Here is a 22313-nt window from a genome sequence, read left to right on the forward strand (position 1 = left end):
CAGGAAACGGGCAGCGGCTCCAGGATTTGGTTTATAAGTAAGAACGAGCTTTGGGGGAAGAACAGCTGGTGTTGAGTCTGGTGCTAGGATTAGTCTGCAACGCTAATCACAAGAAGTGGAAAAAAAATTAGGAGGTCCTGCCTGCCAAGGAGGTTTTCAAACACATGCGAGTGCGGCAGGCATGGTGGGATTAGAGTCTATCGGTGCCAATGGAGTAGGTGTCCTCAAGTCAGAGCCTGCTTCTGAGCGGCACGCCCCAGAGCTCTGGTTCTGATGCAGTAGAAAAAGGGCTACCGCCTGGCTGGAGGTGTGAGGCCACCAAGGGGGGGTGGGGTGCAGCCTGAGCTAGATTTCCAGAGCTGGAACCAATGGAGAACTGGAGGAAGAAAGTCCAGAGACACAGTAGAGATGAATAACACTGGACAGCTTTTCATGAGATGCCATTCAGGATGCTCCCAAAAGCAACGAGGAAAAAATCCAGTAGACAACAGAAGACCAACCTACACCTCAGCAGCAGGACCTGTCACCGGCCTCAGGACCAGTGACAGCAGTGGCCAGGAGCCCGCCTCAGTAATAGCAAAGCAAGGTGTGACCGGGGATTCCTATGACCTCCTGTGACCACCCTTAAGGGACAACTTCCAGTTTCCTTTAAAATGAGTTTCCAACAGTGACCCAGTTGCCTAGTGGCCTGTAGTCACGGGAACCGAGGTTAGAGACTGTGAGGAAAGAGGCCAGCCCCTCAGGGGATCAAACAGGCACTCCCTCTTCCCTAGAGGCAGGATGGAGATAGCCAGCAGGAAACAGACATGCATGTAGATGGAGCTGAGGGCATCTAGAGTGACAAGCCCCTCCTCTAGGCCCAGAATTAGCACTAGGTGCTACTCACTGCATTGCTGCCTTACGGGGTACCACGAGGGTCACCCACTCTATCAGTAGGCTGCTATGAGGGGCTATCGACACCACTGTCAAAGCTTTAAGGAAGGATAAGTACTATTCTCTAGAGAGAGCTCAGCAGCCCAGCTCCCCCCCACCCCCCAGGTCCCTTCAGTCTTGTCTCTTGGAAAAGTGCCCAAGGGGTATTCATGAGGAGTCGCCTGCTTCCCAGCAGCTTGAGTTGGTGTGCTCCGATCTGAAAGGGAAGCTTGGCGGTGATGGGCCTGTTGCCACACAGCTTCTCCTTAGGGTCACAAGAAGGCGTTCTCTCGGAGGAACAGCTGGAGCAGATGTTCCCAACATCCTTTCCCGCCTATCCGGGCTCCCCCAAACCCTCATTTTGGTGTTGCTAGTTGCTTCTACAAAATGTGGAGCTTTTCAAAAAGACGTTCAATTTCCTTTGTTGCTATTCAGTTGCCATAGTCAATTAAAATCTATCAATGCCCCTGAATAAATTTGTGCTAGGTGAAGAAAGCCTCGGCACAATCTCTCGACATGATCTCTATTACCTTATGTTACTCTAATAGCTAGAGTAATAGTTTGTTATTAATGGAATTAAGCAATTTAGCTCAAGCTTCCCAGAGGTCTTTTAAGACAACTATTATAATTTGTATTCTCAGATTTTCCATTGAGTAGACGCCATGTGTTTTACATTACTTGCTAATGTTTCGAGAGATAGCAGTAGTATATTTAATATCTGGCTTTGTTTAATGATTCTAGCCCTCCTTCAAGGTAGGTAAGTGCTGCTGGAATTCTGAGCCGTCGAAAAGTCTACATTGTGCAAATAATTATCCTGAATATTATTCAGTCCAATTTCAATTTGTACCTCCACTTTGCCATCTATCTGTCCTTAAGATTTGATGCAGAATTGTGTGTGTTTGTGTGTATGTGTGTGTGTGTATGTGTGTGTGTGTGTGTGGTGTGTGTGTATGTGTGTATGTGTGTATGTATGTATGTGTGTGTATGTGTGTGTGTATGTGTGTGTGTATGTATGTGTGTGTATGTGTGTGTGTGGTGTATGTGTGGTGTGTGTGTATGTGTGTGTGTATGTGTGTGGTGTGTGTGTATGTGTGTATGTATGTATGTGTGTGTATGTATGTGTGTGTGTATGTGTGTGTGTGTGTGTGTGTGTGTGTGTATGTGTGTGTATGTGTGCTTCCTTTTCAGTTTTCTCAACAGAGAACAATCTCCAGTCCTCAGCAAGAAGGCCGGAAGACAAAGCACTTGCTTCTGGTGCCACACAGACACATACAAGGGTGCACCCATGTGCACACACACCGCTCCCGTCCACGGCTCGAGCTAATTTAGCATATTTGAATAGAGTCGTATTTAAACAAGGATTTCAAAAATGTTTTTTTGATGGCTGCAAAACCTGTTTTTAGAAGAAATAAATGTATTCACTGCATTATGAACAGCTTGAGAAAACAAGATCTTACAATGTACACCATCTCTGTATTTAAATAGTTTCATTTCTATTCATGAGCTCCTTGATTAGATACATGGAAAATATCATCAGTAAAATATGAATAATTCTGACAAATTAATAGCCGATTTTTTTAAAATGAAAATATGTGTAAGCATCTCACTCTCATTAGGTAAGGCTGCCGTCGGGGGTGCACGGAAACTGTGGTCTGCCTAGCCACGGCACACCAAGAGGCAGAGGCAGCAAAACTCCTGGCCCGGGGCCACCTGGGAGCTTGGCTGGCAGTAAAGAGGTAGCGCTGCTAGTGGGTCCAGGTTGGGACAAACTTCGTGCCACACTTGTGCAGCATTTCCTGCCATTATGGGGAGATGGCAGGGCAGGACGACTGAGCCATGAGATGCAGAAAAGACCCTTGGAGAACATCTTGTTGAATGGCCCATTACGCCTTGGACGGTTTCCATCGTGGCAGAGGAAAGAGAGGTGGAAGGAACTTGCTTTTCAAGGTTACACAATACATGAGAGGGGCGGGGGACGGGCTTGCATTCTGGTTTGTGTGCTCGGACGGAATCTAATGCTATTTCTATGGACGGCAAAAGTCCCATCAGGACATATGAGCGCCTGCATTTTGCCAGTAGCTGTGGTGACCAAAGCAGAGAGGCACAACGTTGACTAAGATCAGTGCCTTTGAGAAAAGGAAGAGGGCAACTGCATGGAAACTTCTCAGTACTGAAACAGGGGCACCCTTAGCTCCCCATCTCCATTCCAGAGACCCCATTGTTACAGCTCATTTCTTAAATCCAGGAAGTGAGGGGAGTCCTCTGACTCTGATATCAGCTCCAGTCTGCTGAGACCATATGACCTGTAGCCAAGAGCTGGTACTGGGTGCGTTCAAGCTGCTTTATGGGCTGGGGTGGGGAAGGCAGGTGTCCCTAGTCATATGTATTGGAGGAGGCTATCAAACGTTTCTTTTCCTCTCCCGCACCTAGAAGTGTAGCCAGTGGCTAACGAGGGTGGCAGAAGCAAAGTTCTAAGCAGAGAAAACGGTAAATGAGAGGCTAGGAGCACTGACCCTCTGGTGTGTTTTCAGCACAATAGAAGCGAGTATCCGTGTTTGCCTTTGCCTACAGGGAATAAGGGAATCTAACCGTGTGACGGGGCCAGTGAGCGGGATGAGCTGGTAGAGGCTGGGGAGCTCAGTGGTTACTTGGGCTAGAATCCTGTGGGAAAAGTCAAGAGCAGCAGAGAATAGAGAGGAAGGAGACATAAGGTGTAGGTAGGAGAGAGCCTAGAGTCTGGGAGTGGCATAGAGACACAGGGAGGGAAAGCCTAGGTGACCTGGGTCTCAGTAGGTGATGATGACATTCCTGGTAGGAAGGGGGCTTCAGGACAGAGGTGAGTCTAGGCAAGGCTATGGCACTGAGAGGGCACTTTGGTGGGGGGCGAGTGGATGGACATGTGGGGCAGGCAGTTAGGGACAGGTTTGGGAGTTGCCGGTGGTTTATAGGTGAGGGACAGGAGATCAATAGTACTTGGAAGGCTGGAAGAGAGTGATAAGAAATCCAGACCTGCAGGGATAAAAGGGGCCACCTGAGAGTAAGAGGATTAGGGGCTGATGGCCTGCACCAGAGAGCCTAACACCTGTGCAAGCCACCAGTCCTAGACTCTGGGGTTCGAAAACTTAATGCATTGAAATCCCCAGCCCTATCCATCCCTCATCCAGGCTCCTCTGGGTCCCTGACTCCTTTCTTGGGGGTCTTTTTCCCAAGCAGGAGGCAAATCACTGGAAAAACTTGTTAAACTCGTTCTGGGTCACCAGGCAGCACCGAAGCCCCTATTGTTAGGGTTTTGTGGCAGTGTGGCTTGGAGAGTTGGAGCCAAAGGATGCCATTATGACCACAGCACACAACAGAGTTCACGAAAGAGTTTCATTGCAGGGCGTGGGGGTGACCAAAGGGTCATCTCAGAGTAGGAGCATGAGAGAGAGAGAGAGAGAGAGAGAGAGAGAGAGAGAGAGAGAGAGAGAGCACAAGAGAGTGAGTGAGCAAAGGACTGGGTCCTGATGGGGTGGTGCTTTGAAAAAGTACACGTGTTCATGGCTGGCGATGACCTGACTACTGCCACTGAGTTGTAGAGGGCAGGCTGGGGGAGTGCCTGATTTCTAACACCCAGAGGAAAAGCCAATACTGTCATGAACTCTCAGGTTCTAGAAAACACAGCTCAGGAGATGCTCTTACCCATGCACCCACCTGTCACAGGGCCTGGGGCCTCTGTGCATCAGGTAAAAGGAGCAGGGCAAATGTTCTGTGCCACCAGGGATACTCGGCCGTACAGGGGGGCAGCAGGCTTCCATAGGACAGGGATAGAAGCTGCCATCCCTGGGAACAAAGTCAGAGAGTTTCACTCTCAGAGCTGATGGAAGGAAGGAGGGAGGGGGGAGAGCTCAGCCTGTCTCCTGGATTAACCTAGGCAGCCTTCCAAAGCCTGCAGGGACACTCATGACCCAGCTGCTGGCATAGGGGGGCTTAGGCTGGGAGCCCATCCTTTTAACCAGCCCTGAGGGGGAACTGGTGCATAAACCAGTCTTGGTATTGAACGACTGCCACTCTGTTTATTTTCATAAGCCCCAACTTCCCATAAATCCAAGTCAGAATCAATCATCTTTTATGGAAGATATTAATGGCAATTCCATTATTTAAATTCAATCAATGCAGACTGCATGCCCCCCTCCTCTACTGTACTGAAGCCAAGTTGTGGGGGGGGCACTTCTGACCAAGCGATGGAAAAAAAAGTCTAATGACCTTGCTCATGTCTCAGGACTGCAGCAAGATAACCATGAAGGAAAAAGGATTCGGTTTCTCTCCGTTCCTCCTGTAGAGGAGGAAGGTTTGGATTCCATTGGCCTGGGAAAAATAAAGATTCTTCTCTTGCATTCATTATGAGCTACCTGAGTGCTGTCGGGGCTATTCATCCTTGTTACCTTTTAGACATGGCTGCTGCATGTGATCTACCGCTTCCGGATCAGCATAGACAAACACGCAAACACGCTAGGAACCCAGCTCTTCCAGGAACTGGCTCTAGTGGCCTACAAAATAGCTAATCTTTAGCCCAAACAAGGGGATGTTAGTTACTCCCAGAAGTTTAAAAGAAAAAAAAAGTACAAAAGACAAGAGAGAAACCGAGTGGTCCAAGAAGCCAAGAGGTCAGCAGAAACCTCTAAAGGAAATACACATCCGCGTTGATCTCCTCGCCTGAGGCACCCCTTTTCCACAGACTTCATCAAGTGAATGCAAACCTTAGGATATTCATCAGCTGCGGAGATCTGGGAGTGCCCACCTAAGCACTAGAGTAGAGGGGACTCCAAACAAGAAGGTTGTTTTCTCAAACCTTAGCCTGTGACCTGGAGTTGACCAAACTCTTTGTGACGCCTTGCTGTCTTTAGAACTTGGCAACCCATATAGCACATCCTCCTGAGGAGGACCTGGAGGCTCAAGCAGACTCAGCTTTCAAGCATCCCGCTCTGGTCACATGCCTGTCTTCCTGGCCCCACAGGAACCACACCCTTGCTTGTGGGCACCTTGGCATTTGCTACGCTCACTCCCTCACTCCCTGCACCCCACTAGGATGAGACCTTGTCGTTGCTGTGAGGGCTGTTCTCTCTGGACAAGCCACAGAGACTGATTCAACGGGATTCTGAACACACTTGAGTGTGGCAGGAGATAGAGTAGAGCTCCTAATTCACCCGGCCTTCCAAGGCATCTGGGGACTAGCTGTTCTCTATTCCCACTCAAAACAAAACAAGGGAAAATGGGCTTAAATTGCAGCAAGGGAGATTTAGGTCAGATAGAAGAAAAGCCTGCAGGAGCCACTGGAACGGGTCTTTGGGAGCTGATGGAATTTCCTTCCCTGGAGATCTCTGGGCAGAGGCTTTAGTGTCAGAGACAATCCATCCCCAGGGCTTGCTGTAGAAGGAGGGGGAGGGAGAGGAGGGTTGACCTCTGAGTATGCTTCTCCAGGAACACCACTTAGCAGCCCAGAGGATCCCTCACTGAGAACGGAAGACATGTATGTGAACATGTCTTGACACTGAGCATCAGTCCCTGGGGCTGTCAGGATTTCCTCTCTGCTGTATCCCATAGAGAAGCCATGCTCTCTGCCTTGCGATACAAGCTAGTTTCTCTCATTCACTTTACTGGGATTAAACCTCATCCTTGCCCCTACCTGCAACACAGTTGCCTTCCCCATCCATCTATCCACAGCCAAAGCACACAAAGACCCAGTTCAGTGGGCTGGAGTGACAACAACTCCCCAGCTTCCACGGGACCATCCAAGCTTGAGAAGGAGCGGGGAGTACTACTCATCTACAGCAAGCCTCTGAGCATTCATTTTTGTACGTACACTCTCTCTCCTGTATGGCAAAAAACAGGTAGAAGGTTTCACATTCATCACCAGGATTGCAGGCCTGGAGGCAGGTTTGTGACAGTCTATAGTCCATATGTGGGGTATATCAATATATATGTGTATATATACATATACATACACACACACATATATATATATACACACACACACATATATATATATATATCTCACAGTATCTATGTCTATATTGACATAGGTGACAATCTTGGCTCCACAGGTTACCCTATGCCTGTTCTCACTCCTGTTTTGATTTATGATGCCTTAATAGGTCCCTCTGTGTCCCCTGAATCTTTTCTAGAACTAAGCATGGGATATGTGGGGGAGGGGTTGGTGCTTCATGCACATACATGGCTAAGGGGCTGGGTCCAGCCTTTCCAGGCCCCAGGAATGAAGGTAGCAACTTCCCTTCTAGGATACTCATTGTGGGAAATTGCAGGCGATTTGAATTGGCCATGGAGAGGTCAAAGATGGATGTCTAGGTAGAAGAGCCGACTCTCAAGCCTGAAAGTAATGGGCTCGGCACCAAGCAGAGAATATGCCACGGTGGTAGCCTAACCATTAATTAAGTCAGGGCCAGTGCCTCCCAAGAGGCAACACAGTTCAGAGGTAGGGGTGAGGGGATGGGGATGAGGGCTCCGGCTGCTCTAAGCTCTTCTAGAAAGAAGCCAGTGACCCATTTGCCTGCCTTCATGCCCTCATTTGCCTGACCACCCTGCTGGCTGCAGGAGGAGAGGTTAAAAGGCCACACTGGGGCTGGTTAGTGTGGCTATGGAGAAATAAGCACGTCTAAAAACCACTGTGGCCGCCTTTACCACAGAGCCTGACCACAGAGGTCTGTACAGCATTCCAGATGTATGACAATTACAGCTCAAGACTCCAGTTGCTTGAGAAGCCTGGAGAGGATGTTTCACAAATCCAGGCCTTTGGAAGGATGCTGTCTGCTCTGCCACTATTCAGGAGAAGGAAGGATGGAGTCTCTTAGCAGTGAGGTTGGAGCCCCGAGAGTCTCTGGCAGATTCCTGAAGTGGCCCTGCGGATAGAGGGTGGAACCAGCTCTGTGGGTAGGATGATGGACCAGGCAGGAGAGGGGAACTTTAAACAGAGCTGACTTGCTCTTAATCACCAACTCACAGCCAGAACTATGGTAGACGGTACACTAAGGTAGCGGGTTCTGTGCACAGCCAGAGGCTGCAGTCTCAGCCCTGGTGGGTGGAAACTGATAAGAACTGTTAGAAGATGGACTTTCTCCAGGCTTAGTGTCCTGAAGAAATCTGTTGTCTCGCGGGTGCCCATAGTTTGGCCTTCAAATACCACTAAGATTCCTAACTACATAATTACGAATCCAGGCGGGTTGGTCTCTGCGGGTACCCTTGAGGTCCAACCCAGTTAGAGGACTGGAGGAGGACATGAGCCTTCCATGCTCACTGCTGTAATGGGGAGTCACAGGTCACCCAGAGACAAGTGATGAGAGAGTCCTAGAAGGGAGTGGGGTACTAGCCAATCCTGACAGCTCTCATGTCAGAGGAACTTGGATTCCAGACCCAGGGTTCTAACACAGCGACTGTGGCAAGTTACACAACAGCTCGCCCTGACCCAAATTCATTGCTCTGTAAAGAGTGCGGCATTAACGGCATTACTGACATGTACAAGGCGGGGGTAGGGTGACAATGGGGTGGGACTCAGGGGCAAACACAGAAAGCACTTTGTACCACAGATTGCTGAGCTCAGGGCCAGGCAACACCTTTGGATGGGTGGCAAAGTGTGATTTCAGAGAAGAGGCCAGGCCTCCTCTCCCAGGGCTCTTAGGGTCAGGCAAACTACATTGGAGGGTGAGTGGGGAACTGCCCTTCAGAACTTCCTTGTGGCCACACCCTCACCCTGCCGAGCCTCATTTAAATGGATTATTGTTTATTGGCAGTTTATTCCATCTCCCGGGTTATGAATTATTTGCCAGATAATGACTTCATAATTGTTAATGAGAGATGCCCCAAGGACATTCTGACACGTCTTCTAAAGCTACAGTGCTAATTGTGGTGGAGTCCCAGAAGCTCTCATGGGGACATAGCCAGCGCCACTCCTGGGGACAGGCCTGACAGGCCCTTGGGGATCTACAGTGAACCCTCCCCCAACCCCTATGACATAGGTAAAGAAAACAGGCTCCAATCAGTTCAAAGGGGGTGTGTGTCCATGGGAAATGGAGCTGGGTACACTTTGGAGGCTGTCTGGGATGCTTCTGTGTGGAGGTGGGCCACTCTCACCTCCTAGACACCGAGGCCACCTGCTCACTGGTGTGTGCAGTAAGCCACGGTAGCAGAATGACGGACTAGTGAAGGCCTGTGGATAGGCACAGCCAGGACATCTCTGAAGGTATGTTTGGTCCCGAGGAGAGCAGGAGTTAGGTTCCCGTTCCCTGCTGGGACCCTTGCCCTTTAGACTAATAGTAAATGTCTACATGGTACCACACTTTAGGCACTCTTCCTGATACTACTTTATACAAAAAACATTTCCAGAACACTTATTTGCAGCTGGAGTTAGCGAGGCCGGGAAGGAAGCAATGCTGGTATTTGAATCCGGGCGGTCTGGACGCTGGCAACTACGATTTGAACCTCTGCGGCTTGCTAGAAATGTGTCTAGTCATGGATGGAATGCACGGTTATTGTTTGCACATTTCTAAGTGTGGCTTGAACGTGAGATGGTTTACCAAGGGTCTGGTTACAGCCAAGTGTGGAGAGATCGTCCTGACTCCCAAACCATAAACCACATTTCCAAGTTCTCTTTGTAACACACCTCAGGGAGTGTCCTGGAGATGGGAGTTCCAGCCACTGTCCTCAGGAGGGTCCTATGATGGGGTGGGACCAGGGCCCAGTACTGGTGAGTGTGTGTGTACTCAGTCAGCAGTTCCTGGTGTGTGGGCTCTGCAGGGCTCCCTCACATGCTAGAGGAGGCCATGAGCTAGATGAGGAACCAGATACACAGGAAAGAGTAGAAGACCCAAAGTGGCACTGAGAGGAGCCCTGGCTGAGTGGGTGATGGGAGTGTCCCAGCCTCAGGGCTTCAGTAGAGGAGAGAGTTCTCACAGAAGCACAGTGCTAGGGAAGATGAGACATTTAGGTTTAAGAGGACAAAGTGCTCCAAGGAGTACATTAGCCCGGCAGTCAAGAAAGGAACAAAGTCCATCACTGGCTGGCACGGAGCAGAGTACTCTCGTTGGATCCAAATGTGTCAGCGGCTGCACCTAGGCGCGTGCCTACGAAAGATGGCAGAGAACTCCCAATGCATGTTAGAAAGCCTCAGAACTGGTGTTAAATAAATAATCACACAATTTATTCTGGGATGGAGAGGCAGGGTACCACTCTACGTGCTAATGGGAAGGCGGGGCTCCAGCTTCAACTGGGCTGCCTCATGCACACAGCGGAGCACGGAGCCCCAGAAGAGGGCTTCTGAAGACTCTGTGTGTTCTGATTTTATTTCCCATGGTCAGCATCTGCCTGGGTACCTGGGGAAGGGGGCGGGGGTGGATTAATTGCTACCTCTGTGCTGTTATTAAGTTTACTGTGTAAAAGCAGAAATGTGCTTTAATGATTTCTTTTTGTTGCTGCTACCTTACAATCCAGATGCCTTTATCTAAATGAGTTGCTACAAATCAAAGGAAGGGGCCCATGAGGGTTGCTAGGCTGCTTCAGTCTCACACGGGTGGGAAGGCAAGCTTCAGCTCTGTGAATGAGGCTTAAATATCTCCATCCTCTCGCATCCAGCTTGCCTGAAAGTGTGAGTAAAAATACCGATTAGCAGCTGTAACGAACGGGTGAGCTTCCAAGTGGCCTAGATTGGAGGAGGATCCAGAAGCAAGCCGCAGGGTCTGCAGGCACGGATGGCACTTCTGTTTCCAACAGAAGCGTTGGGTTGGGGATTCTTCTCATACGGTTACTGCAATATTCCCAGTTCTTGGTGTGGTGGTACCTGGCCTGATAGAAATTGCATAAGAGACATTTGTTAAGCATGTTCTCCCAAAGCACTTAGGGTAAATTCCTGCTGCACCCTTCATATGTTATCACTGTGTGTGTTTGGATGCTGGTCTCCCTGCAGGAAAGCGTGTTAAGGGCAGAGCATTGGTCGAAGCTCTCTGGATAGCAGATGTGACATAATACATAGGGTGGCTGCCAATAAGTGCTTCAAGGAATGAGGGAGTGAGCACTACAGAAACCTCTTGCTTCACAGTGTGCTGAGTTTGCACTGCCCCCCCACCCCCACTGCTTCTGGCAGCGGTCATGGTGGAGGGAGCGAGCGGAGAGAAATCCAGGATGATAAAAGTTTAAAGGAATATTCTACTTGTTTTAATGAGACAGTATCTCAATGTGCAGCCCAGGCTGACTTCCAAATCAAGATCCACTTTTCTCTGCTACCTTAGTACCAGGCTTAGAGGCGTATATCAACAGAACGGATTAAAAGTACTTTTGAACAGTTTTTAATTGTGGGTCAGTGAGATTGTCTATCATGGATAAGGATTCACAGGAGCATGGTCACTCAAAAACACACGCGTGGTCCTTTACGAGAGCAGGGCTGGCAAGACCGTTATGAGCCTCTTGCTTTTCTTTTTTGAAAGGTGTTCCACTCTAAGCGCCGCACAGAGTCCGGGCTGAGAGTAGCCTCTATGCTTTACCCTTGGCTGTCTTCACAAAGACGACAAATTCTCAACTCTTCCCAGCAGTCTTGGCTACCAGGGAGGATGCCCACAAGCTAAGGAAGGCCACTTAGAAAGTCAAACTTTGACACAAAAACAAACTCTGGGGTTTTCAGAGAAGCTATTTCTAGCCTAGGTGACAAACGAGGTTTTGAAGACAGAAGGAACTGGGGTGTTCTTTCACCCAAGCTGTCACCAGCTAAATGGAATTACTATGCACATACAGGCTCTGAGCTCCCTGGATATCTCCTGCCTTCTGATGGCCCAGGTATTTGCTGGCATTTTCAACTGGAAGCAGCAACTCAAGCTAGATACCATGTAGTAAGAGCAATTCAATTAGAATTCTTGGTGGACAGGCCCAGGCCTCTGGTAAAGATGTCTGGGTCATGACCCTGTTCCCAGAGGCTGGGCCCACTGGTCAGGTGGCATAACTGACCCCTTCCCTCTGTGTCCCCTCACAGTATCTCCTTAGTTTCCCCAGTATCATTGCCCCCCCTAGTCTCCCCTCATCTTCCCTCCGTCTCCTCAGAGGAGTTCAGAGTTAGTCTCATTCTGAGAGATGGCTCTCACGGTTACTGCTACAGTGCACCGTTAGTGGACGGTCTCCAGTTCCAGAGTCCTCTCCATCTAGGATAAGGTTTGCAGTATCTGGCAGAACATGATATTATACCGTTCTGTATTGACTCAGCCCTGTTCTGAGACGAGAGAAGAGGATAGACCCTGCTCTCTGGAAGCTAATGGTCAGAGCAGGAAGATGAGACACCCCCCCCTCCCAAAACAGAGGATACAGACGTAGCCAGGGAATGCGGAGTGCCAAGGAATCCCCTGGTAAGGGCACGGAAAACAGGAGCAAAGTTACTTTATTTTAGATAGGTTTAATTCAAGAAGGACTCTGGAATGTAACATAAATAGAGACAAAGGACCCAGCTGAGGGTCAAGACCAAGGCACAGGTAAGGCAGAAAAGAACAGTGAATACTAGAGAGATGGAGAACTGGGAGGAAGCCTTAGGGCATTGGTTCTCAACCTGTGGGTTTGACCCTTTTGAGTGGGGGTCCTTATCAGATATCCTGTATGTCAGATATTCACAGTATGATTCATAATACAGCAAGCTGTAGTTATGAAGTAGTAACAAAAATAATTTTATGGCTGGGGATCACTACGACACGAGGGACTGTATTAAAGTCTCAGCACTAGAAAGGTTGAGAACCACTGCCTTAGGAAGATGAAGAGCCAGAGATTTTCAGTTCACACAGCAAAGGAGGGCAAGGTTGTGTGACTCTATAAAGATAAGACGGAAGCCACTAAAGTCTTGGGCAAACTTGATGGAAACACATAGAGGGTCCTAGAAAGATAATGGGCAAGAGCACTCCAGCCAGGGTCAAGGCCTCAGTAAGGAACTGTGTTCAGATGGTGGCCATGGGCACATTGCTTTCTCAAGGAACTGAGCACTCAGATATTTAGTGGAGGATATGGGCTATGGAGGTCCCCAGGATGGGCCAGGAAAGACAGCAAAAGCAAGCGGGAATGACTGAGCATATATGGTGGCCAGAGCAGTACTGGGATGTCTTCATGGCCCATCCTTGAGGTAGGGACCACAGAGGTCTAACAGAGCTGGGTAAGGAGTCAGAACAGGAGAGGAAGAACCGGGGACCTCAGGGAAACAAGGCTCACCTAAGTGGGGAGTGGAGGCTGGCAGAGGACCGAGCTTGGTCAGAGGGCATCTACACAATCAACTCAGGAGATGTGAACTGTAGTAAGTATGGACACCCAGAGCCCGCACGTGGACAGCTTCCACTCACCCAGGCAGGGGTTGTGACCTTGAAGGTATAGGATATGCGGGGATTTTACTGGTTGGGGAAAGGACTGACTGTATGGGGTGGTTGCACAGCCTCAGTGACAGAGGTACAGGGTGTTCTCAGTGCCAAGGAGACTGGCTTTGGCTTTCCAACCGCTCCAGAGCTCAGAGGTCTGTTCCTACCACTCTTAACCTAGTCTTCAGTTCTGCACATCCTTGATTCTCCAGCTCTCCAGCACAGAGGGCAGATTCCTCTGTCACCATTCCTGGGACTTTTTACTCTTACTTGGGTAATTTCCATCTGACTTCAGAGGTCAGGCAGCCGCTCTCCTCACATTGCTCCTGAACTGGCCTGCTTTGTAACAGGACTCAGTAAACTGGTTCAGAGATGCTTCTGCCGGTCAACAGGGGCCACACTGAGCTTCATCGTCTCCTATCTTCGGGAGTATGAGCGAGTATTATGATCAGGAATAAAGAACATATGCGGTTCTGGGCCCATATATGGTGGGTACTCAGAGGGACAGTCCTGGCTAGTGGGCAGAGTTGGTGTTGGCGAGATGTGGAAAGACATAAATTTCAGAATGGCAATCGACACGGTTCCTACCCTTCAGAACGGACTAATGGTAGGCCAGATAAATACCCACTACAGGGATATCAGTCTGGGGCATGCAGACACTAAAGCCCTCAAAAGTGGACTCTATCTGGTAGGCCTAGCAAGAACTGTCAGATCAACCTCCATCCCCATCCCAAATCTATTCATGTTTGCCCAAAGTTGGGGAAAATCCAAGTTCCATGCCAACCTGTAATGGCAACAGTGTATAAGAAGAACCAAGCTAAGGGCAATCATTTAAGGAACCAAAATCACTACTCCAGGGCCTCCTCAATCACCTCTTTCCTGGCACACGAACAGTGCAGAATAACCCAATGAAATCTGTCCTATGGTGAAGTGTACCTCCAAATTTATTTCTTATCCTTCTGTTTGCTGGGAAGGAGATGGTTCCCAAACCCCACACTCCACTGACCTAACAGCCACATGAGCAAAACATCCCCCGAGGTCTAGGACTATAGACCAGACAGTCCCTCCACCCCAAATCCAAGTCAGAGGTTGTATTAGATTCATGGCAACAGTCTACCAGCTCTCTGGGTCAGGAGCCCATCAGTTCTTCTCTGTGCTATGCCTTCTACATTACTAGGAGGCAACTGCTGGAGGCATAGTTGGATGGTGGGCACCTTTATGGTGGCATCTGATCCAGGCCCAGCCTGTAGCTTCCTCTAACTTCCTGATTGCCATCTCTGGTACCTGTAACCTGGGATCATAGAAACACATGTTTTTATCTGTCTCTGTGATGAATCCCAGACTATTATCTCCAATCACACTGTCACTGAGTTCCAAGGCAACGGACCAACAGTCACTGACCAACAGAGAATCTTGCCGGGGAAGGAACCCTTGCTAGCCTGATGCTTGAAGGTAAGCGCAGAGTATCTGCTAATCCTAGGCAGATGCTGTAAGGTCAGAGGTGCCCAAGAACATGAGGCTAGTTCAGGTGAGCCTTAGCTATCCTGAAGCCCTTCACTCCCACCCCACCCTCATCCTCCTTCATTGCAGGCTAGGGTCTTCCCCTTTAGTGGTAGCAGATGTGTGAGTGTGGGCAAGTCCAGTTGCAGGCTCCATTACTGGCTCCCTTTGCTGGCTTGTTTGAAGCTGAAAGAACAAAGCTGAAGTTGCTTTGCGTAAGATCCATGCTCTCGTCAGGTAGGTCACCCCCCACCCCTACACACACACAACACCTGGATTGACAGTCCTGAATCTAAATGTCAGGACAGATCTCTCTAAATTTAACATCAGGACATAAATGCTATGCAAAGTATGTTCTCAGAAATGTATTTTGTGGTGCTGCTCCAGTAGTTGGTTCAAAATATCTTAGAAGTCTATTTCTAGGGCATTAAGTAGGCAATGTATATGTAATATGTGTATATATACTCAATTATTATATCCCTAGCATAAGAAGCTTTAATAAGTGATATAGATTTCTGATCCCTGAGATAAAATGCTATTTTAACATACTCTTGAGTCAAAACACTAAGTAGTAGTGGGTACGGGGTGATTCCATGTATGTGGACACGCAGACATATGTGCACATTTTATGTATGTACATGAGAAAAAAAGAGACAGCAAAATGTTACTCTCCATAAAATACAATTGTATCATTTATATGACTTTAGGTTTTTCTCTATATGACTATGTACACAGATACATGTATGGATTTTTGGTGTTGGAGGTTGAATTTGGGGCCTTGTGTATTCTAAGACTTCCTTCTGCCAATGAGCTGCCCTCAGCTCTTAGAGATGATCTCTCAAAACACAATATTTTCATGATGCCTAATAATACATTTTAGTAACAAAAAAACTGAACTGTAAGAGTTGAACTTTTCCAACCAGAAGAGGAACAGTTTTTGGTTTTTTAAGGTCATGTAGCTGCTGGTCACCTCCAGATCTTTCTCCCTACCAGACACTCAAGATCTGGTTGAGGCCAAGATGGCTGAGGGAGCCCTGGGCACCTGTGATTCATGGTAAAACCCTCATCGACCGTTAAGTAAGTGAACAGTTCCATTGCCCTCTTCCCCAGCCCTTCAGCATGAGGACAGACACCCGGCTTTGTCCACGTGAGATGGCTCTCTCATCCCAGAATGGTTAAGCAGAGACTTACCTTGCGCCGTCCGTCTCTGGTAAGCTCAGGATTCGTCCCCAGGATGCAAAAACTTCGACGGCCACCAGCACTTAGCAAAGCATGGGCATAGTGGGGAAGCCAGACAGTCTGGAGAGGGAGAGAGAGGGGAAAAGAATGGGGTTGGGGTGGGGAACAACTATCATTTTTTTGTGAACTATCAACTTTGAGTTCATAGATGATCCCCCCATACACCCTTAATGGATGCTTGTCTCTACCTCAAGTTTTTCCATGATGCTGACCCCTCCTCCTGTGGACGCTCTTGAACAAGAGTACCAAACCCTACTGTAGCATACACAGATGACGGGGTACAGTGAGCAGTACCCCGTCATCTTCCCCATCTTCCAAGCAGGCTAGTTCTAATCTCCACCACGGAGCCATTAGCAGGACATAAGTAAGAATGATCGCACTGTTGCCCACCCAATCCCTACAAAGCTGTTCAAGATGGGAGACTGCAAGAAATTTGGTCTTCAATCTAATGCTGAAAAAGGCCGTAACGTCTGGAATTACAATAACAAATCATTACTTCTTTTAGACAACGGGGGAAGAAGACCTTGAGGAGGCGAAGAATGGAATCCCTAGAGAGAAATGTTTTAAATATAGATTTAATACCTACTAGAAAGAGGCTATCTATTATGGGAAGGAAGAGTGATTCCTTGTTCACTCTTTTCAAACGTAATATATGAGAAAGCCATCGCCATGATGGGAAATGGCATCCTCCCTACGAAAGCACAGGACCGTCATTACCTGGGAATCAATATATTTTTTTAATGGAATATATCATTAGCAATTGATTTTCCTTTTTCCTCTTAGCACTCCAGGGTCCTAGCTAGCAGGAGAAGGCTTTAATGTGGTATGAAGGATTTGGACAGGTAAATAAGTTATTGTAAACGAATCTCACCTCATGGCCAGCATCTGACGACACGACAGGTCATTTGCTGATCCTCTCTACCTAAGCTTTTTCAGCGGGCTCTGACAGGGACACCCGTGAGCCATATCAAATAGCCTTTTGAAAGCTGAAGGTGGCAGAAATATTACTTTTCCCAAGGACAGAGTGTTCCCTTTATGATTAAGAAATAACCTCTGTGGGGAGGCAAAGTGAGCCAAGGTCACCATTTAATTTTGACACTGAGCCAAAGTCGTGAATACATTTCCTCCACCAAGCCAGTGTGACGCATGCAGAGACATCGATCACTCCAGCCACAAGGTATTGGCAACAATGGTGATTGGAAGATCAATGAATTTCTGGGAAAGATCCTCAGCAGATAGGTGTTGGTGAAGAGAGAAGTCTAAAAGATAGTGGTCACACTGATTTTAGGTTCTCAAGAACCTCATTCATTCATTCATTCATCATTCATTCATTCATTCATTTCTCAGTCATTCAATTACTGACAAGCATCTACAGCATTTAGGCCATGTTCTAGGCAATGGAAATTCATGAATGAACAGAACAAAAGAAATATCACTAGTCTCATGGAGTCTGCAGCCTAGTGGGAAGAAACAAACAAGAAACAATGAACATAATAGGCGAAAATTGCATTAGAAGGAGGTGAGTACTATTTATAGGGATGAAGTGGAACATGTTGCTACGTGGGGACCACTGTCTAATTTCAGTAGAGTGTGTCAACATCATAGCGTACGACATTATGTACATATTGGAAGGGAGTGGGGAATGTGTCACAAAGGAGTCTAGGACAGAGGGAAGAGCTAGCGCAAAGGGCTTTGGGAACTGGGACGTGGTTCTAAGATCAGTGAGAAAGTCTCTGTGACTGGGACATTCCAAACATCTTCTGGAAGCTGGCTATTCTGATTGTGGAGGGACTTGTAGGCCACTGTAAAGGCTGTTCATTAAAAGCACAAGAACCCTGACTCCCAGACACCTGAGAAAGATCTCTTAGAAATCCAATTATCTGATTTTTCTTCTTCTCCATCCAGGTAGGTTCATGTCATTCCAGCCAGACAATACTCATGTACCAGTTTGTACCTGAATGAATGTGGCACAGGCCAGACAGGAGGTCACGGAGCAGTAGTGAGGAAGGCCTAAGAGAACAGTCTCTGACATACTCTTACAACAATGGCCCTATGTTCCTAATCTTATTGTGTTCGACACCACTTGTGAGGAACGGATTAAGCCACATGCAAAGCAGGCTTCTTTTCCTGATAAAAAATGACCCATTTGCTAGTGTGCAGGAGCCATTCTATCCATTCAGGTCAGTTCCTCACCCTACCACCTGCTTTGGGTCCTTTGAAGCACACCTGATCTATATTGGGTATCACTATGGCTCTGATATCCTATGACTCTTGCTAGGTTCAACCTATGTGGATATCAGTAAGAAGCTGGGTATGGGTTGGCCTTGACCCTGTTGTATCTGTCTTCAAATGCTATCTGTATCCCTCAGATGAAGGGGACAATGGTATACAAGGGAGAGGTCAGTAATAGCTACCTTCCATTCCTACCTGCAGCTTATAGAGAGTGATTACGTCAATGTTCATTAGGGTTGAGATATTGTACTGCTGTATCTTTATACCATATCTATGCTTCTGTGATCTGTTCCTTTGTTTGACTCTCTTCAAATGACACATTTGAACCTATTTGTTACTTTTGGAGAGGATTAAACAAACGACTATACAATGGGGATTCTTTATATAACCACATGGTTTCATGATACCCGTAAGTTATTTAATTCCTATGAATCCACTTCTTGTTTCTCAAACTAGAGAACATGCTTTATGAGCTCTTGGACTTCTCATGAGCACTGTCCCCGCTTGATAGGGTGGCCAGTCATTCCATGTCCCCAGCAAGGAGCTCCCAAGTCATGAAGCTTTGGCCCATTCCCACTGGGTACTCCTCCCTTACGGGCAGTTTAACTGTTCTTAACTTATATCTAGTCCCAATCTGCTTTGTGGTGCTATTTATCTAGTCATATCTTTCCTTCCTTGCTGCTTTTCGTCCCATCCAACCTCCATGTCCTACAGTCAGATCTGAATCTGAAAACAGATAGTACCTTAATACTCAACTCTCAGGTCCTTGGCACCCATGACACAGCAGCACACAACAGATGGTAAGGCTTTTCTTCTTAGATGGTCTACAAATTATACCCACTCGCCCATGCATATTCTGCCTTAATGAGCTACTTGGCATGGAAAATGATTTTAAGTTATTAGGAAACCCAGTTTCAATGATCAGAAACCTATCTCTATGCTTACGGACCACAACGATGGCTGGCACGGTGCGTTAGCCCTAAGGATGCAATAGTGATGCTCATCTCTTGGCACTAACCAATGGTACTTAACAAGAGGGCAAACCTGGCTGGCACTAGAAATCTAGCCAACCAACCTGGGCCAATAAGGCTGGGGATCTTAGAGGAGAAACTATTACCACCACCGTACTTAACGAGCTAATTCCTGACTGCATCCTAAGTATGTATCCTTAGACCGCAGGTAAGTATAGCTCTCACCCCTCATCAAAGAAATTTCTCATTGAAGCATATGGAGACGGTTATGGAAAACCACAACGGGTTAAAATGCAGAGAACAAGTCAACGTGGAGTGCTCAGCCTGTCTGACACATGTACAGCACAGTGCCCGACCTAAGGCTTGAGGAGCTTTACAGAAGAGGAGGCTGAGACCTTGTGAGGACTAGGAAGTCTGTTGTGAGATTGTGTCTCCTAGAAATGACAGGGAGGCCTCACTCATGACACCTCAACAATATGGCTGCTTAAAATCTGAACAACAACGCCCCAACAGACAGGCTAACATGTAAAGGGAGAAATCCCACAGGGCCCTACTACTCATAGACAAAGAACCACAGGAAACTAAGGGATTCTGAGAAGAAGAATGACTCTTTTCCAGGGACGAGCCCCCCAATTGGTTATTAGTACCACATGCTTGGCCATCATATCATATACATCATATGAGTAACGCTAAAAGGATAGAGCAGGTTGATTTATATATTTAGGCATTGTGTGCTTGTGTGTGTGTGCTTGTGTGTGTGTGTGCTTGTGTGTGTGTACTTGTGTGTGCTTGTGTGTGTGTGTGTGTGTGTGTGTGTGTGCGTGCGCGCGCATGTTTAAAGAAGGAGGCTTTGATTTTGAGAGGGAGTGAAGGAAGGAAGGGGAAGGAAGAAAATGATGTGGTGTGATTTTAATTACAAAATAATAAATTAAAAAGTGGATATCCCTTTTCTAGTAATATTTCGTTGTTTTAAACACAGTCTCTCCACACAAAGATGTCCCAGAGCTTGCTATATAGAACTAGCTGGACTCGAACTCACAGAGATCCTCCTGTCTCTGCTTCCTGAGTGCTGAGTTTTCAAGAAGTGCACCACTATGTCTAGCTCTGGTAAGAATTCTGATCCAAAAATCAACACTTTTAAACCCTTCAGTTTCAGAGGATCACGGCCTGGGGAAAGTCTCAGGGTAGATTCTAAGAAGTCGCAGGGAGCAGAATAGTAATACCTCACTTGGGGACTTGATCCCGGTTATTTCAGGTGAAATTGATCCCTTCTCTTCTGTTAATTGAACTACTAGGGGACAATTTCAAGTCTTAACAAAAATGACATTAAGAAGACAAAAGGACAGAGGGTTCTCTTTAAAAACCACACCAGGTAATGTCACTGCTTGCAAATGAGCTCTGTAACCTCCACATCTCAGGGTACTCAGCAGAGGAGACTGACTTTGACAAGACAAAGACCATTTATGAAAACAAGAACCAGAATGGGCTGCTGGGTTAAATGCTGAAAAGATTTCAAAATTTAAGTCAGGAAACCGTTTTAACTCAAAATCTGTGAGTCCAGATGATTCCTGACATGAACCAAACTGATAGCCGAGAGAATTATAAACAAGGGCCCTAGGAGTTTTTAACATCTCTATAAAAGACACCATGGTTTTTTCTTTTCTTTTTTTTTTGGTGGGGGGAGGGTGGGGGGAGAGAAACTGCCTGCAGAGAAGAGAAACCAATTAGGGAGTCTCCAGTTTGATACAGGATCAGACAGCAGCTATGCCTGACTCTTGACCATGCACCCCAATTATGGTTCTAGCACTCAGCAGTCCAACACCCTTCGGCTGGCTGGGGAACAGAGATTCCCTCTTCCTTGGAAAGCAAAGGAAAGGAGCTGGAGGCTATAAGCTGGAAGGAGCAAAGTAGCCTCAAGCCTACCTCCTGCCAGCCTGGATGCAGGGTTCCCCAGCAGCCTTGGCATGAGGCTCAGACATCCACTCCAAACACATCCCGTAGAGGGAACGCTCATTCATACTTGCTTTCTTTCAAGAAAACGGAAAAACAGGCCATCCATTAATAATATCAACCATGGGCTCACCAAAGCCTGCAGGCGTCTCGCCAATACAAAAGTAAGCATCAGGTTTATCCATTAAGTTCACAACAGTTCACTGGGCCGAGGGGTCCGGAAGGCTCTGCTTTTAGGACGGAGAGTGGAGAGTGGAGATGCAAAGACAGAGCTCGCTCTGAAAGTCCGCCCGGCACCACACAGAGATTTCCCATTTCCATTAAGGTCCAGAGTTGGCCACTGATGAGATCCATGACTGACTTGTTTTCAACTGCTAGCAGGGCCCTGCCTGGAGAGCTTTATTGTGGACATATATTCCTTAAAGCAAGCTTGTGTCTACTGGGGCCATGCTGCTTGTTTAGAGATATAGCAAAATTTCCACGATGCTCGAGGTTTGCAAAACCCAACTCCCACGCATTTTTCTCCTTTACCTTCTAACAGGTTGATGAACCGAGTACTTTTATTATCTCCCATTCTACAAGTGAGGGAACAGAGGCTCTCGACAAATAAGAGACATCCCAAGTCTCACAGAGAGTCAATAGGGAGACAGGACTGGGACTCTGGGTATTTATATACCTTTGCTCTGGAGGAGGACGGACCTGTCACTAAGGATCCTAGGCGGGGCTCTATGCTGGCTGCACAGTTGTCCCCCTGACTGAATAAAAGGAGAGTAAAGGTGGGAGGGACCACCCTCATTTCAGTCAGCCCATGGTGAATCTACACCCCACTCAGCTCCCAAAAGCCTGGTTAGGTTAGGTGACCTCGCCCTGCCTCAAAGCTCCCCTTCTCCACCTGCTTCAGGCTTGTCAACACCTTCTTCAGTTCTTTGCAATCAGTAAGATGATTAACCCAGCGTTCCCCATTCAGTCTCTTCATTACCATCCTCCGCCCCACAAGACAAAAGTTGAGTTAAATGACATTTAAATTCTTCCTAATAAGAGGAATTAAGTTCTGAAGAGGAAGATTTTTGTCAGAGTGCTTTGGAGCCAGAAGCCATTGATGTGTGAGAAATTTTTCACCCTCTCCCTACTCCAGGAACCAATTTTTACCCAC

At 47.5% G+C, this 22313-nt stretch overlaps 1 protein-coding gene across 5 annotated transcripts in view; it reads right to left on the bottom strand.

Moving 5' to 3' along the window:
- Positions 1-22313, bottom strand: part of Klhl29 (kelch-like family member 29) — a 304134-nt gene that overhangs the window by 205427 nt on the left and 76394 nt on the right. For 4 of the 5 annotated variants that reach the window (NM_001106713.3, XM_006239857.5, XM_039111920.2 and 1 more), the window contains exon 2: positions 15960-16067. The exons of the other annotated variant lie outside the window; for it this stretch is intronic. Coding sequence is in view for 2 of the 4 variants with exons in the window: in XM_006239857.5 (XP_006239919.1) it covers positions 15960-16067 (108 nt within the window). In the remaining 2 variants the exon portion in view is untranslated. The remainder of the gene's footprint in view (positions 1-15959; positions 16068-22313) is intronic. 5 annotated transcript variants of the gene reach the window in all.

This window comes from Rattus norvegicus, chromosome 6 (assembly GCF_036323735.1).
Source record: "Rattus norvegicus strain BN/NHsdMcwi chromosome 6, GRCr8, whole genome shotgun sequence".
Taxonomy (NCBI): Eukaryota; Metazoa; Chordata; class Mammalia; order Rodentia; family Muridae; genus Rattus; species Rattus norvegicus.